Source organism: Scyliorhinus torazame, chromosome 4 (genome assembly GCF_047496885.1).
Source record: "Scyliorhinus torazame isolate Kashiwa2021f chromosome 4, sScyTor2.1, whole genome shotgun sequence".
In the NCBI taxonomy this organism is placed as follows: Eukaryota; Metazoa; Chordata; class Chondrichthyes; order Carcharhiniformes; family Scyliorhinidae; genus Scyliorhinus; species Scyliorhinus torazame.
In genome coordinates this window covers 346,624,423-346,641,625 of record NC_092710.1, presented here as the reverse complement: position 1 = coordinate 346,641,625, position 17,203 = coordinate 346,624,423, and the positions used below count along the sequence as shown (strand labels likewise).

The 17,203-nt window shown below is 50.0% G+C and overlaps 1 protein-coding gene across 1 annotated transcript in view; it reads left to right on the top strand.

Annotated features, from left to right (window-relative positions):
• LOC140411508 (dynein axonemal heavy chain 8-like) overlaps positions 1–17,203 on the top strand; it is a 2,059,122-nt gene that overhangs the window by 960,616 nt on the left and 1,081,303 nt on the right. Inside the window, exons 34-35 of the mRNA XM_072500594.1 lie at positions 5,538–5,778; positions 15,080–15,279. Coding sequence (XP_072356695.1) covers positions 5,538–5,778; positions 15,080–15,279 — 441 coding nt within the window. The remainder of the gene's footprint in view (positions 1–5,537; positions 5,779–15,079; positions 15,280–17,203) is intronic.

Here is a 17,203-nt window from a genome sequence, read left to right as displayed (position 1 = left end):
TGCCCAGACGCCCTATCCCGAGGTACATGTGCCAGCGCACAAGTCGACTGACTCTGGACCCTACACGACAGCCTTTCTCACCCGGGGGTCACACGGTTGTACCATCTTGTCAAGGCTCCCAATCTGCCCTACTCCGTCAAGGAAGTACGGACAGTCACCAGGGACTGCCAGGTCTGTGCGGAGTGCAAGCCGCATTTCTACCGGCCGGAACGTGCGTGCCTGGTGAAAGCCTCCCGACCCTTTGAGCGCCTCAGCGTGGATTTCAAAGGACCCCTCCCCTCCATCGACCGTAACACGTATATTCTCAGTGTGGTCGATGAGTACTCCAGGTTCTCCTTCGCCATCCCCTGCCCCGATATGACGTCTGCCACCGTCATCAAGGCCCTCAACACAATCTTCGCTCTGTTTGGCTTCCCCGCCACAGTGACAGGGGATCCTCATTCATGAGTGATAAGCTGCGTCAGTTCCTGCTCAGCAGGGGTATCGCCTCCAGCAGGACGACCAGCTATAACCCCCGGGGCAACAGGCAGGTAGAGAGGGAGAACGGAATGGTTTGGAGGGCCATCCAACTGGCCCTACGGTCCAGGAACGTCCCAGCCTCTCGCTGGCAGGAGATCCTCCCTGATGCACTACACTCCATCCGGTCACTACTGTGCACCGCTACGAATAACACACCCATGAACGTCTTTTTGCCTTCCCCAGAAAGTCCACTTCCGGGGTGTCGCTCCTGACTTGGCTCGCAGCTCCAGGACCGGTCCTGCTCCGTCGGCACATCCGACTCCACAAGGACCATCCCTCCTTCCCCTGCCCACGCAAGAGGATGAAGAGGATTTCGGACACTCCCGCAGTCACCCGACATCAGGCCAGCACTGACGTCGCCAGCATCGACATCGCCGCCACCGTTACGTCGCTCCCGGAACGTCAAGGCACCAGACCGGTTGAATAACTGGCACCGGACTTTCAAAAGACATTTTTTTCTCTCCTAATAAAACACTATACATAAATTCACTACTGTATATAGTTTTCCACCACCCCCGCCGGACTCATTTTTAACAAGGTGTGGATGTGGTAAACCACTGTTACACTTGTATTTGGTGATATAAGGTAGGACCTGTACTACAGGTTCGCCGGTAGCCCCTGCCTGCTGGCCCCGCCCAGTAGGAGGAGTATAAATATGCGTGTCCTCTATTCAGCAGCATTTCGCCAGGTGCTGTGGGAGGCCACACATCTTACTGCAATAAAGCCACAGTTGTATCCAACCTAAGTCTTTGTACAATTGATCGTGCATCAACCATTGATCAGAAACTGAACTGGACTAGCCATATTAAGACTGTGGCTACCAGGGCAGGTCAAAGGCTAGGAATCCTAGGGCGAGGAACTCACCTCCTGTCCCCTCAAAGCCTGTCCACTATCTACAAGGCACAAGTTAAGACTTTAATGGAATACTCTCCACTTGCCTGGATTAGTGCAGCTCCAACAACACTCAAGAAGCTCGACATCATTCAGGACAAAGCAGGCTGCTTGATTGCTCCCTCCTCCACAAACATTCAAACACCGCACCACCGACGAACAGTGGCAGCCGTGTGTATCATCTACAAGATGCACTGCAGTGACTATCCAAGGCTCCTTACACAGCACCTTCCAAACCCACAACCACTACCATCTAGAAGGATAAGCGCAGCAGATACCGGGAACCCCACCACCTGGAAGTTCCCCTCCAAGTCACTCACCACCCTGACTTGAAAAGATACCGCCGCTCCTTCACTGTCGCTGGGGCAACATCCTGGATCTCCCTCCCTGACAGCACAGTGGGTGTACCTACACCTCAAGGACTGCAGCGGTTCAAGAAGGCAACTCACCACCACCCTCTGAAGAGCAATTAGGGATGGACAATAAATGCTGGCCTAACTTGCGACGCCCACATCCAGTAAATGAATTTGAAAAAAGTCAGTGTGGGCAGCCTGACCAGGTGGACCACCCTCCAATGTCAGAAGAAGACAAACAACCTCCAACGTGCTGCAAGGGTAAGTTGCCACCTATCTCCTCTTTACATCAGTTCCACCCAACACCCCTCAATTTCCCAATCCACCAGCTGACGCCTCGCACCCTCCCAACCAGCACAACCCCTTCATGTCTAGGTGTGGTGCCCACACATGCCACCTGCTATAGACCCCCTGACCCATCAGACGTGTGCCTCACTATGCCCTCCCTTTGTCCCCGCAGAAGATAGCCGACAATAAGAGGGAAAGGGTGAAGGGGGGTGGGAGGAGTGCCAGAGATTCAAGTCCTTACCCTCTATGAGGAACTGGCTCTGGAGGTCGCAAGGTTGCCTTAGGACAGATCAGTGACTGACAGCGAGGTTGGTTTGCAGCAGAGAAGTAAGGACACACTGTCCCTTCACCAGGTGACCTAGCTGAAGTGAGTTGTTGATGTCTCACAAAATATTCCTTCCCCCTCACTGACCACATGTCCATTGTCTTGCAGGATCACCATCTAATAATAAGACTTTTCCAACGAGAGCCTGGCCCGCGATCGGGGCCCACCGATCCGCGGGCGGGCCTGTGCCGTGGGGGCACTCTTTTCCTTCCGCCTTCGCCATGGTCTCCACCATGGCGGAGGCGGAAGAGACCCCCTCCACTGCGCATGAACGGGGATGCCGTGAGCGGCCGCTGACGCTCCCGCGCATGCGCCGCACGGCAAAGTCATTTCCGCGCCAGCTGGCAGGGCACCAAAGGCCTTTCCCGCCAGCTTGCAGGGCGGAAATCAGTCCAGCGCAGGCCTAGCCCCTCAAGATGAGGGCTCGGCCCCTCAAGGTGTGGAGAATTCCGCACCTTTGGGGCGGCACGATGCCAGACTGATTCGTGCCGTTTTTGGCGCCGGTCGGCGGACATCGCACCGATTTCGGAGAATCCCGCCCAAGATCTTTTTGCTTAGGCAGACAGCTCGAAAGTAACTTTTAAAAGGTCAAAGTCTGGAAATGAAACATGAAAAGAGAGAGAGAGCTAATCTTCAGCTAAACTCAAACTCAAAGTCAAAAACACTACATCACTACAAAGACAGACTGACTAAACAGACTGACAGACAGACAGACTGACAGATTCAGAGAATTAAAGACAGACTAACAGACAGAAAGACTGACAGACTAACAGACAATTAAGGACAGACAATTAAGGACAGACTAAAATGGCGGGGGGAAACTTTTCAGTTATACACTTTCATATCTGTCTTAAGTCATCTAATCACACCCCAATATAATCCTAATTGGTTTGGGTTAGACTCAAACACATTTGATTTGATGGCAAGCCGTCCATCTTCAATGTGCAACATTAGCTTTTAATTGTTTCATGTCTGCATGTTATGGAAAGTGATATTCTGCTAATCTTTACCAGCAATAAACTGGTTTTAAGCTAGCTTGGCTAATGTAACAATGGAGACTTCATATCGAGAAAGCTGGAATCAAATATATATTTGATTCAATGCTCTACAAACTGCACTGGACTCCTGCCACCTCGTTGCCATGGAATTCAGCCCTTGTCCTTGACAGTAGCACAAGCAGTGTGTCAAATTGTTTTGCAACTTGCTGTTTTAATCTATGATGGAATTATGCTGTTTCATATTGTTTTGTATCTCTGCATGTCCAGAGATGACCTGAGGTTATGAATGCTGAAACCCTCATTTTAAAATGGGTATTTGAAAACTGGGGCTTAAACAGCTATCTTTTACCTATACTGGTTGTATCAGAAATACCTGGCTTCTACAGGCACTATCTGGTGAGAACCTCACAGAGCATCCAAGGGAGACAGAGGCCCCATGGATCCCAGGACAGAGCTGGGTCAGAGCCAGATGTCGAGCCTCTGGACATGGTTCTCCCAGAGTTGATGCAGACGGTAGGACACAGTGTGATATTCAGAAGGGGGTATCAGTGACATTCCTGCGGATGCAAGGCCGATTGGACAAGTCCCAAAGCCTTTAGGCACAGGAGGTGATGCCGGCAATGCTTGGCACCCAGGCCAACACTGCTAGAGTGGCAACCACAGTGGAAAACCTGGAGCACAAAATCTGCATTGGTGTCCAAGGCATGGCTCAGCCTGTGACCACCATGGCTGAGAGCCTCGACATCATGTCCCAGCCAATGAAAGACATATCTCAGAAATGGGTGATCATTGCCAAGGCACTCCAGAGCATGACCCAGTCACTCAGGGCCATCACTGAGGGCGTCAACACCATGGTGGAGACAATGGGGTGCCTCCAAGACTAGCAGTGCCAGATGACTCCGAGGCTTCCGGAGATCACCCCAGCTGCTCCTCTGTCCCATGGGTCCTCTGCGATCCCTTTTCATTTTCTACAGTAACCTTTGATGTGGCACTTTATCAAATCCGTACTGAAAATCAAAATAACCTATATCCCCCAGTTCCCTTTCATCCACAGCACATGTTACTTCCTCAAAGGACTTCAATAAGTTGGTTCAACGTGATTTCCCTTTCAGAAAACCATGTTGACTCTGATTGATTACCTTGAGCATATCCTAGAGCTTAGCTATAGCTTCTTTATTGGTGGCCTCTAGCAGTTTTTTCTGTGATGTGGAGATGTCGGTGTTAGACTGGGGTGAGCACAGTAAGAAGCCTTACAACACCTTTCTGCGCGGCGTTGTCACGCGTCCTGAAGGCCGCCTTGGAGAACTCTTTCCCGAAGATCAGAGGCTGAATGCCCTTGACTGCTGAAGTGTTCCCCGACTGGAAGGGATCATTCCTGCCTGGACAGATCTGTGACAGATTTTAAGCGAACTGGCCTCTCATTTCCCACTTTCTATTTCCACTTTTTTTGAATAATGAAGTTACAATTGCTACCTTCCAATCTAATGGGACATTCCCAGAATCCAGGGAATTTTTGGAATATTAAAACCAATGATTTAACTATCTCACAGGACATTTCTTTGACCCTATGATGACATCCATCAGGACTTGTGCTCGTGTCAGCCTGCAGTTTCAACAATTTACTCAGTTCCACTTTTCTGGTGACTGTATTTTTCCTGAGTTCCTCGCTCCCTTCCATTTCCTGGTTTTTAGCTGCTTCCGGGATGTTACTTTTACCCTCCAGAGTGAAGATTTATGCAAATACCTGTTCAATTCATGTGCCATCTCCTTGTTTTCCATTAGCACTTTTCCAGACTCATTTTCTATCAGACCAACATTCACTTTGTTAACTATGTCTTTTAAAAATATTTACAAAAACTCTTATTATCTGTTTTCATATTTCAGGCTTGTTTTCTCTCATACTCTAATTTCTGGTGCCTTAATAATCTTTTAGTCATCCTTTGCTGTTCCTTATATTCTGTCCAATTTTCTGACCTACCACCTGTCTTTGCACAATGAACGAATAAAGGAAAACTGTGATGCTGCCAGACCCCCTTACATTTTCCAGCACTTCCTATTTTTATTCAGAAGTATACTGTGGCGTTGATAGTAATATACATGTCAGTCTGCGATGTAAATTCATTTCAATTAAGTAAACTTTTATTTCATCTGAACCATTTCTAGGTGTCGTAGGCTGCCCAAAGGCTTGAAGGAATGGCAGGCATTTCTCGATTTAAAGAAGAAAATCGATGATTTCAGTGAATCATGCCCCCTCCTGGAAATGATGTCCAACAAGTCAATGGAAATGAGACATTGGGACCGGATATCTACAGTAACAGGCCACAAATTTAATGTGACATCAGAAACATTCTCTCTGAAGAATGTTATGGATGCTCCTCTGCTTCCTTTTAAGGATGATATTGAGGTATATTGAACCATTAGTTAGTCTCATTTAAACCCCATAGAAGAATAAATTGTTTTTGTTTGATAGTATAAAATGGGCAGTCGCGAATTGGGAATCCTTTTTACTCTTTGCACTATTTTCCTTTCCATTGACTTCTGTTAAATTTCAGTTTAGCACTGCACCCTCTTCCTGTCCACCCCACACCCAACGTCTTCCCTCTCCCGACCAATTATTCAGCCACATTCATTCCACTCCAGAGAACTTGGAATTATTATTAGTTCCTATGTCCCCTCAGAAAACAGAAAACATTCCAGACAACACTGTTTCAAACCTATCCTGCACCTGTTTCTGCACTTTCAAAAGGATGCTTTTTTAAAATCCATTTTCGGATGTCAGCATCACTGGCAAGGAACAACCGCTAATTGCATTGTCAATGGTTATGCTAGGCTACTTCAGATGAAATCCCTTCTCATCTCAGTCTGAAATGAACACATCCTTATCGTGGGATATGTCCCCAGTTAAACAAACTCCCAGTGTCTACCCTGTCATACCCCTTCGAACCTTGTCTGTTTGAATAAAATCTCTTTTAATTCCTTTGTAGGTCCAATTTATTTAGCCTTCCATTATAGAACAGCTTTCTCATTGCAGGAACCAAACTGGTGAACCCTCTCAGGTCCACGCATCCTCTATCCCCTCCTCCTCCTCCCTGACTGCTGTCCCTCCCCCCATGTCCAACCATGTGAACCTTTGCTGTCTCGCCTCCAGTGTAAGTATTTCTTTCTTTCAGTTTTGAGACTAACACTACATACGGTTTCACCAAAGCCCCATACTATTGTAGCACCAATTCCTTATTATTGTGCTGTGCCTGGTAGCTTTCTGTCTTCCTTGTATGAGAACAAGTCCCTCTGAACATTAATCTTTAGAAGACTCTAAAAAAAAATTAATTTTTATTCTTCATATTAAAGTTAAAACCTTCACACTTGCTCACATATTCTATCCGACAAGCTTTAATAATAATAATCTTTATTGTTACAAGTAGGCTTACTTTAACACTGCAATGAAGTTACTGTGAAAAGCTGCTAGTCGCCACATTACGGCGCCGATTTGGGTACACGGAGGGAGAATTCAGAATGCCCAAATTACCCAACAGCATGGCCGTCATTCTCCGCCGGCGAGTCTCCGTTTTGCCGGCGCCCGGGGGTTTCCCGACGGCGTGGGGCTGCCCCACAATGGGAAACCCCATTGAACGGCCGGTGTTACGGAGACTCCCGCCGGCCGGTCGGGGCAGAAATGTGGCGGGGCGGGTAGGAGAATTTCACCCCATGTCTTTCGGGAATTTGGGTGGAAACCGGAGCACCTGGAGAAAACTCATGCAGACACAGAGAGAATGTGCAGACTCCGCACAGACAGTGAACTCAGCCAGGAATCAAACCTGGGACCTTGGCATTGTGAAGCGACAGTGCTAACGACTGTGCTACCATGCCGCCAACCCCATAAGCGTAAACAGCGATGTGGGCCCAAAATAATGCGAGACTCAGGAAACGGGATTTTCGCTGACGGAACCTGGTTTTCCAATATTCCTGGCGCTTGCTGGTGACATAACAAAATATCCACCAAAAGATCTCAAGCCTCATTTCAAGTTACGAGTATCAGCGCTGGGGGAGGGTGCTGGTGATAGCTGTGACGCCTCCTCAATGCTAACCTCCGATATATTGTCATTGGAGTTGCTTGGGTTCATTGTCTCCAGAGGCCGAGAGGATGGGCTGTGTTGATCGGTTGATTGACCTGCAAAGGAAGCAAGATTACTTTAATGCATGGAAGAATAGCAGAAACAAAACTCACATGAGGCTGGAATCATTGAGGATTCTCACTTTTGTCTTGTGCTCCAACCTCGCCCTCAGCTCGGATGCGATCCTGCTCCTCTCCAGCCAGTTCACGAGCTCTTTCCTCAAACTGCATGAGGATCTTTAGCTTGGGTATCACTCTAGCCAGCTGGGCTCATTCACTCTGATTGCGCTCAAGTTTGTCTTCCAATGGGACAGATGGGAGTATGTAGGCAGGTACATGCCAGGTCAGATGGTAAGGATGCCTGGCATGCGGGAAGGCAGTGGCATAGTAGTATTGTTACTGGACTTGTAATCCAGAGACCCAGAGTAATACTCTGGGGACCCAGGTTCAAATCCCATCAGGGCGGATAGTGAAATTGAAATCAACAAAAGAAAAATCAGAAATTAAAAGTCCACTGATGACCATGAAACCATTGTTGATTGTTCTAAAAACACATCTGGTTGATTAATGTCCTTTAGGGAAGGAAATCTGAAATCCTTACCTGGTCTGGCCTACATGTGACTCCAGACCCACAGCAATGTGGTTGATTCTTAATTTTTTTTTATTATTCGTTCATGGGACGTGGCCATGGCTGGTTTTGCCAGCATTTATTGCCCATCCTTAATTGCCCTTGAGGGGACAGTTAAGAGTCAACAACATTGCTGTGGGTCTGAAGTCACATGTCGGCCAGACTGGGTAAGGGATTTCCTTCCCTAAAGGACATTAGTGAACCAGATGGATTTTTATGTCAATCGACAATGGTTTCATGGGCATCATTAGACTTTTAATTCCAGATATTTTTTATTGAGTTTAAATTGCACCACCTGCCGTGGTGGGATTTGAACATGGGTCCCCAGATCATTATTCTGGGTCTTTGGATTACGAGTCCAGCCACAATACCACGATGCCACCGCCTCCCCTCAGGGATGGGCAATAAATAGTGGCCTGGTCAGTGACGACCCCATCCCTTCAACGAATAATGAAATAAAAATGTGGTTGGTGAATGAGAGTTGGGATGTGATGAGGAGAGGAGCCGCAAGGGGGATAAGGAGGGCTGTGGGAGGGTAAGTGGTGGGACCCTGTGAGTTCACAGAGTCACACAGTGCAGAGGAGATCCGTTGAGTCTGCATCGGTATCTGACCTACCTATCGAATCGCATTTACCAGTCCTTGGCCCATAGCCTCGAATGTTATGACATGCCAAGTGCCCACCCAGGCACTTTTTGAAGGATGTGAGGGAACCCTCCTCTACCATCCACCAAGGCAGTGCATTCCAGACCGTCACCACCGTCTGGGTAAAAAAGCTGTTCCTCACATCCCGGCTAAACGTCCTGCCCCTCACTTTGAAGTTGTGTCCCTTCGCGACTGACCCTTCAATTAAGGGGAACAGCTGCTCCCTATCCACCCTGTCCATGCTCCTCATAATCTTGTACACCTCGATCAGGTCACCCCTCAGTCTTCTCTGCTCCAGCAAAATCAACCCAAGCCTATCCAACCTCTCTTCATAACTGAAATGTTCCATCCCAGGCAACATCCTGGTGAATCTCCTCTGTACCCCCTCCAGTACAATCACACCATTCCTATAATGTGGCGACCAGAATAGCACACAGTACTCCAGCTGTGGCCTCACCAAAGTTCTATACAACTCCAACGTGACCTCCCTGCTTTTGTAATCTATGCCTTGTGCTGCGTCCTCTCGGAGCAGGCTCTGCGCTTCCAGCCTCCGTGTGTCTGCAACGGCAGCCACGGTCAGGTAGATAGCAAGCATTGCTGGCTCCAAGATTCATTCTCTGCCAGGGGAGAGAAGACATTTCAACAAGATAAGTATCCCCTTGCTCATCCAAATCCAATAGACTACATGGTGATCCAGACATCTGCGCTGTGATGGATTCCAATGCACCTGGGCAGCAGACTATATAAACTTAAGTCTGGACCAGGCACACCAGGATGCCTGAGTAGCAAGATTTGCTGTGATCGCTGGTAAGCCCCAGGTCCAGGGGGTGACCGATGGTACACATCTCCCCCTACGAGCACCATCTCACCTGGGGGTGCCCTTCACCAATTGGAAGTGTGGTGATATGCCTGTGAATAGTTTTGTACATAGTTAGTAATGTGACCTCCAACCTGCTGGTGGTGTCAGACATCGGTCACGTGACGTGAGACGCTCGCCAGTTGGTAGTAAGGCATATAACAAGGCAGTCGCACATAAGGATAGTTCCAGGATTGTTCACGGAACTCACATTGTACCTTTATCTGTATAGCATTCTGTTTGTTATCTTTCCACGTGTTCATCAATAAGTCATTGTTCCAGTTAAGCAACCAAATGTTCTGCGACTATCATTACAACGGCAATGTCACAAAACACAGCAGGAAGTGCTTCCACTCCCTCAGTATACAGCTGGTGTGTGACCACCAGCTGCACATCATGCATGTCTGCTCCCGATACCCACGCAGTCCCCATGACGCATACATCCTAGCCACATTTGAGGCGCCCCCTTGAGTGAGGGATTGGCTCATGGATGACAAGCCTTACCCACTGAGGTCTTGGCTAATGACATCTCTCCGGAGGCCCCAGACCGTGGCAGAGAACTATTATAACAATGCGTATGCAGCAACCAGGAGCATCATGGAGCGGTGCATCGGAGTGCTCAAGATACGCTTCCGATGTCTGGACCACTCTGATGGGGCACTCCAATATAGCCCCAGGGGAGTTTCTCACATTGTACTGGCCTGCTGGGTGCTGCACAACATCACGCAGCAGAGGGGGGACATGCTGGAGGAGGAAGAGGAACAATGCCAGGCCTCATCTGACCAAGGGGATGGCCAAGAAGCACCCGGGCTCGCACAACAAGCCAGCCAACATGTGCCCCAGGGCCACCACACATCTGCGGGGGGTTGGCGGTAGGTCACTCACTGCGTAAGCTGTCCAACACACTCCTGGTCCCGTTCCCTGCCACCTCTGAGGGTGACCCCAATGGAACATTCAATTGTCCTGGTGGCCCTGTCCCATGCCATCCTCCAACACCCGCACCCCAGACCACCAACCTCCCCCCCCCGCCCCCCGCCCACCCACCCACCCGGCACACCATCTACACCCAGTCCCACGCATCCCTCACAACCTGCAGACAGAGGATTAAGGCAGGTTGGAATGTTAGTAAAAAGGTGTTTGAGTGTGACTATATACATTATTGGGACCTGACTCCTATCTCTAACCTATGTGCTGCACTTTGTAGAACATTTATTGTCACGTGTACCGAAGTACAGGGAAATGTATTGTTCTGTGTACAGGCCAGACAGATCGTTCCATACATGAAAAACATAGGACAAGCAATAAATACACAATGTAATATTAGTTTTAGAATTAAGTTCGAAAAGGTTCGTACGTTTATAAGAGATGTAGGAAGAGGATCTGTGGGGGAGAGCTCGTAGAGAGTCGCCATGCTCCGGCCCCATCTTGAAATGAAAATCGCTTATTGTCACAAGTAGGCTTCAAATGAAGTTACTGTGAAAAGCCCCTAGTCGCCACATTCCGGCACCTGTTCGGGGAGGCTGTTACAGGAATTGAACCGTGCTGCTGGCCTGCGTTGGTCTGCTTTCAAAGCCAGCGATTTAGCCCTGTGCTAAACAGCACAGTCACCATGTGTCAATTTAACTGATGTCTAACTCTCTCATCTGACGTGGCCTACCGCCCCTTCTAGGTGTGACCCCAGACAGCACATCAGATGTGGAGGCGGCCTATTGCATAGCTCACCCTCTGACCTGAGATGCCTTTGGCGGCCATCCTCTGGAAGTCCTGGATCTGGATGGGCATGGCTGACTTTCACATGTCACAGGGACAAGATGCCACCCGGTTCTGCCCGCTGCCCATCAGATGCGCCAGTGTCACGTGGGGGGGATGCAGAAGCATTGAGCTGTTTCAGAGCCTCCCCTGCAGGAAGCACTGGCATGGGCCCCTTCACTTCCTCCTCCCTCGGGTGCTCCATGGGCCCTGGGCTACTCCATGGGATGAAGGTCAGACCAGAGTGAGCTCCGGAGGCTCCACCGTCACCAACACTACCAGTCCTGGAGGTTCAGCCTCGTCTGAACCAGGGACTTGATGCTCTCAGCCATGGAGCACTGAGACTGTGCCACTTTGATTGATTAATTGATTGATATTTATTGTCACATGTACCGAAGTACAGTGAAAAGCATGTTTCTGAGGCCAAGGGAACGTACATAGTGCCTACATAGTAGATAAAAGAATAATCGAGTACATTGACAAATGAGTAATGAAATGAAATGAAAAATGAAAATCGCTTATTGTCACAAGTAGGCTTCAAATGATGTTACTGTGAAAAGCCCCTAGTCACCACATTCCGGCGCCTGTTTGGGGATCCTTGATCATGTCCCTTCATGACTGACCCAGGGATATTGGGATATTACTCTACATTGGAGGCTCACTTGGTTGTCGCATGCCAACCTCCGCCTCAGAGATAACCCTCTCCTGCACCTCCCCAGCTAACACCATCGTTCTCTGCTTGGCAGAGTTGACAGCACCGAGGTCCGGGACGCCTCCTTCTGTCTTCTCCAGCTCTCTTCTGTTCTGGGCTGCCTTACCTAGGGGATGCATACAGGACATGGTGAGACGCATGTAGGCGGGTTACACGGGAGGGTCTTTAGCTGGTGGCATGTGTGAGCAAGGCACCTGGCCAAAGAGGACAGTACAGGTGTTGGGGTTTTGTGCAGGGTGGGATGTGAGGGAGATGAAGGCAGGTTGGTGGGTTTTGATTGGCCTCTATGGGAGTGGGGATGTGATGTGAGGAGTGAGGGAGAGGAATGATACCAGAGGATTAAAGATATCACCCGAGCTGCCCGAAGGAGTTTATTCACCTTCCGACACTGCGTTCCCGTGGTTGACAGCACTGACCGCCTCGGCCACCTCCACCCAGGCCCGGTTTACGATTGCAGGCCGGAGTCTCCTGCCCACCCTGACGCAGACGGTGTCCTGCCTCTCTGCCCCACCACATTCAACATTCGATCAAGTTCAGTTTTAGTGAACCTTGGGACCGCTCTCCTCTGAATCATCGTCTTGGCTGGAATGAGAGTGTGTGGGGAATGGAGTGCTCATAAGCAGCTCCAGCGTAACAAGCTCTCCAGCACCACGTCAGGCCCCAGCGAATTTGACGCGGGAATGAGAATTGCTCCAGATTCACGTGGACGACTGCTGATTCATTAGCATATTCTGAATTGCTCCACAAAATAGTGCCCCGATGGGAACAGGAAATCGCACGTAATTCAGTCCCAGCGTCAACACTTAGCCTCCCAAACGGAGAACTTTGCCCTGTGTTCTCCCATTGGAGATGAATCGCCTCTCATTTGCACTCACGTTGGGAGGGCAAATCAGATGTGATTCATTACTCTTTGCCATTCAAATTTATGCATGGCGGGAATTGCAAAAAATTCCGTCACAAATCCTGATATCGGGCCGGCATATCGAGCGGATGGCCTGATAGCGAGATCCCACGGCTGGGCTCCCGCAATGCAATATGGGCCCCCCCCACCATGGCATTTTCTGGGTCACGCCACCCCCCCCACCCCCCACCCCACAGTACGAGGGCGACCTGACCACTACACCATAAGATACAGGAGCAGAATTAGGCCGTTCAGCCCATCGAGCCTGCTCCGACCTCACCACTGAATCCCCCACCAGAGACCCCCATTACAGAGAGCCTCACGGGTGACCTCCCATAAGAGAGACCCCCACCAGCGACCCCCATAAGAGAGACCCTTACCCGAGACCTCCATAAGAGAGACCTCCACCAGATACCTCCCATAAGAGAGATCCCACCAGAGATCCCCCCATGAGATAGGCCCCTTCTTGGAAGCCTCCCCATTATGGAGACCCCTGCCTGGAAATCCCCTACCACAGAGACCCCTGCCTGGAAGCCCTCCAATTACAGGACCCATGCCTGGAGCCCCCCATCAGAGAGACCCCTGCTTTGAAGCCCCCATTACGGGCCCCCACTACAGAGACTACTGCCTGGAAGCCCTCCTCCCTACAGGCCCCACTACAGAGGCTCCTGGCTGGAAGCCCCCCACTACAGGCCCCTCTACAGAGACTCCGGCTGGAACCCCTCCATTACATAGATTCCTGCCTGGAAGCCCCCCATTCGAGAGATCCCTGCCTGGAAGCCCCTATTACAGCGACCCCTACCTGAGATCCTTCCCTTTACAGAGACCCCTGCCTGGTAGCCCCTCCATTACAGAGAACACTGCGTAGACATCCCTCCATTACAGAGACCACTGCCCTGAAGTGCCCCGTAAGGGCGACCCCTGCCTGAGAACTAGAAAGAGTCCAGGTATAGAGAGTAAAATAAAATCACTGCTTTAAAACTCACCTGTGCATTCACCTGCTGGCGCACGCAGAGAAAATAACACCTGTAACCTTAGAAATGGAAAGCAACATCAGCTGGATTAAACCCCTCAGACCTTTGATCTGTAATGCTTTCAGTATTATCAATGTGTGGAATTGATTTTACTAGGCTGTGATTGAAAGCTTGCACACACAGCCAGCTGTCTGGATTGTTTTCTCTTGCCTGAGTGGATTTCTAGTAGCCTGTTGCGAAACTAACCACAATGTTTGCAAACATCTAGCTATGGTTGACAGTTCTTGGGCCACATCAAAGCCAGTTAAGTGCTCTCTTTTTCTCTGCAGAAATCACTTAACTGCCTTTGATGTAGTCCAAAAGCTGTCAATCATAACTAGATGTTTATAAACAGTGTCGTTCGGTGGATTGGCCATTCTAAATTGTTCCTTAGTGTCCAAAGATGTGCAAATTAGGTGGGGTTATGGGAATAGGGTGGAGGAGTAGGCTCGGTAGAGTGCTCTTTCAGAGTGTCGGTACAGAATCAATGTACCGAATGGCCTCCTTCTGCACTGTATCATTTCTATGGGTGGAAAATGGATCGATAATTGGTTGACAGACAGGAAACAGATAGAGAATAAATGGGGCCTTTTTTGCGAGGTTTCCGGAGGGTTCAATGCTTGGACCTCAACAGATATATAAAAATGACCTGGATGAGGGAACTAGATGTAACATTTCCAAGTTTGCTGATGACAGAAAATTGTGCAGAATTGTGAGGAGGATGCAAGGAGGCTTCAAGGTGATTTAGAAAAGTTGAGTGGGTGGGTAAACACATGGCAGATGCTGTGCAACGTGGCTAAATGAAAGGTTGTACACTTTGGTGTGAAAAGCAGAAAGGAAGAGTATTATTTAAATCGTGATATATTGGGAAGTGTCGGTGTACAAAGGGATCTGGGTGTCCTTGTACACTGGATAATGAAAGTGGTGAGGCAGGAGAAGCATGAATATAGTATTAAGATCAAGAATCAGCCATGATCAGAATGAATGGCGGTGCAGACTCGAAGGGCCAAATGGCCTACTCCTGCTCCTCGTTTCTATGTTTCTATTACTGTAAAAGATTATGACTGATGGTAACGTTTATCTTTTTTTTAGGATATCTGCATATCCTCTGTGAAAGAGAAGGACATTGAAGCAAAATTAAATCAAGTGATGCAAACCTGGACTAGTCAGACGCTGGGTTTCTCTTCATTTAAGAGTCGTGGTGAACTATTGCTAAAAGGACTCGAAACAGCAGAAATTATAATGATGATGGAAGATAGTTTAATGATCCTGAGCTCTCTACTCAGTAACAGGTACAGGCAACAAATTACAGCACAAACATTATTCATTTGCAAGGTAAAGAGATCAGTGTCTTTACCTTGGCCACATCAAAGCCAGTTAAGTGCTCTCTTTTTCTCTGCAGAAATCACTTAACTGCCTTTGATGTAGTCCAAAAGCAGGGTTGAACACTATGTTAATCAATGATGAGTCCTGAAATTGTGACACTAATGAAGATTATTACTGTTATGAAAAGGTAAATTCTAGTAGTTTATTTCCTACTCACAGTGAGAAAGTACAGCAGTAGATAGCCTCCCTCATCCCAGCTGGTACCATCCAAAGATGCTGGCTCCCTTCTGGGCCGGCTTTTAACTCGGGATATTAACGAGCCCTGCTGTTAGTCCTCTGCCCTTCAACGGTGGAGTTCGTATTCCACCCACGGGGAGGTCGTCCCGGTGGGCCCTGTGGGGGCTTTAACATCCTATACCCCCCTAAAGTCTGCTAATCCCTTGTCATAGAAGGTGGAAGGGGCTGCTTTTTCCACTTTGCCCACAGTTGATCCTCCAGCCATTGCAGGGCTGGGTCCGGGGGGTGTAGCGTGCTGGGAATCATCATTATCGAGCCAATTGTCTGGGCGGCGCCATCGGCAACCATTCCCTGGCAAGGCCGTCATCCAAAATTGCGGATTTCTGAGTCACCATGTCGGACTCCGAATACTCCACCTTTCGCATTTCAGTGTCAGGGCCCCTAGGGGGCGATAGCCACAAAACCCGTTGTACAGGGCAGGCGGGACTAAAAGACGGCTCATCAATAAATAAGCTTTATTGTCACAAGTAGGCTTACATTAACACTGCAATGAAGTTACTGTGAAAAGCCCCTAGTCGCCACATTCCGCCGCCTGTTCAGGTCACAGAGGGAGAATTCAGAATGTCCAATTCACCTAACAGCACGTCTTTCGGGACTTATGGGAGGAAACCGGAGCACCCGGAGGAAACCCACGCAGACACGGGGAGAACGTGCAGACTCCGCACTGACAGTGACCCAAGCCGGGAATCGAACCTGGGACCCTGGCGCTGTGAAGCAACAGTGCTAACCACTGTGCTACTGTTAGTTCTGATGGTGGCACCCTGGTCTGGAGGTGGCCCACACCATCTGCTCCCCTGTTTTTGCCCTGTAAGATGCTGGTCCAGTCCATTCTACCTGGTGTCTGAACTTTTAGACATATATTGTGTCAAAAGCATGTGCCCTGGGTCCTTCTGCTTCGGTTTTGCCTCTGGAGATCCTGGGCGAAATTCTCCCCCAACGGCGCGATGTCCGCCGACTGGCGTCAAACATGGCGCCAATCAGACGGGCATCGCGCCGGCCCAAAGGTGCGGAATGCTCCGCATCTTTGGCGGCCTAGCCCCAACATTGAGGGGCTAGACCGACGCCGGAGGGATTTCCGCCCCGCCAGCTGGTGGAAATGGCGTTTGTTGCCCCGCCAGCTGGCGCGGAAATGCGACGCATGTGCAGGAGCGTCAGCGGCCGCTGACAGTTTCCCGGCGCATGCGCGGGAGCGTCAGCGGCCGCTGTCAGTTTCCCGCGCATGCGCAGTGGGGAGAGTCTCTTCCGCCTCTGCCATGGTGGAGGCCGTAGCGGAGGCGGAAGGGGAAGAGTGCCCCCACGGCACAGGCCCGCCCGCGGATCGGTGGGCCCCGATCGCAGGCCAGGCCACCGTGGGGGCACCCCCCGGGGTCAGATCGCCCCGCGCCCCCCTCCCAGGACCCCGGAGCCCGCCCACGCCGCCTGGTCCCGTCGGTAAATACCAGGTTTGATTTACGCCGGCGGGGCATACAATTTCTGGGCGGGACTTCGGCCCTTCCGGGCCGGAGAATCCAGCGGGGGGTCCCGCCAACCGGCGCGGCCCGATTCCCGCCCCTGCCCAATCTCCGGTACCGGAGACTTCAGCGGGGGCGGGGG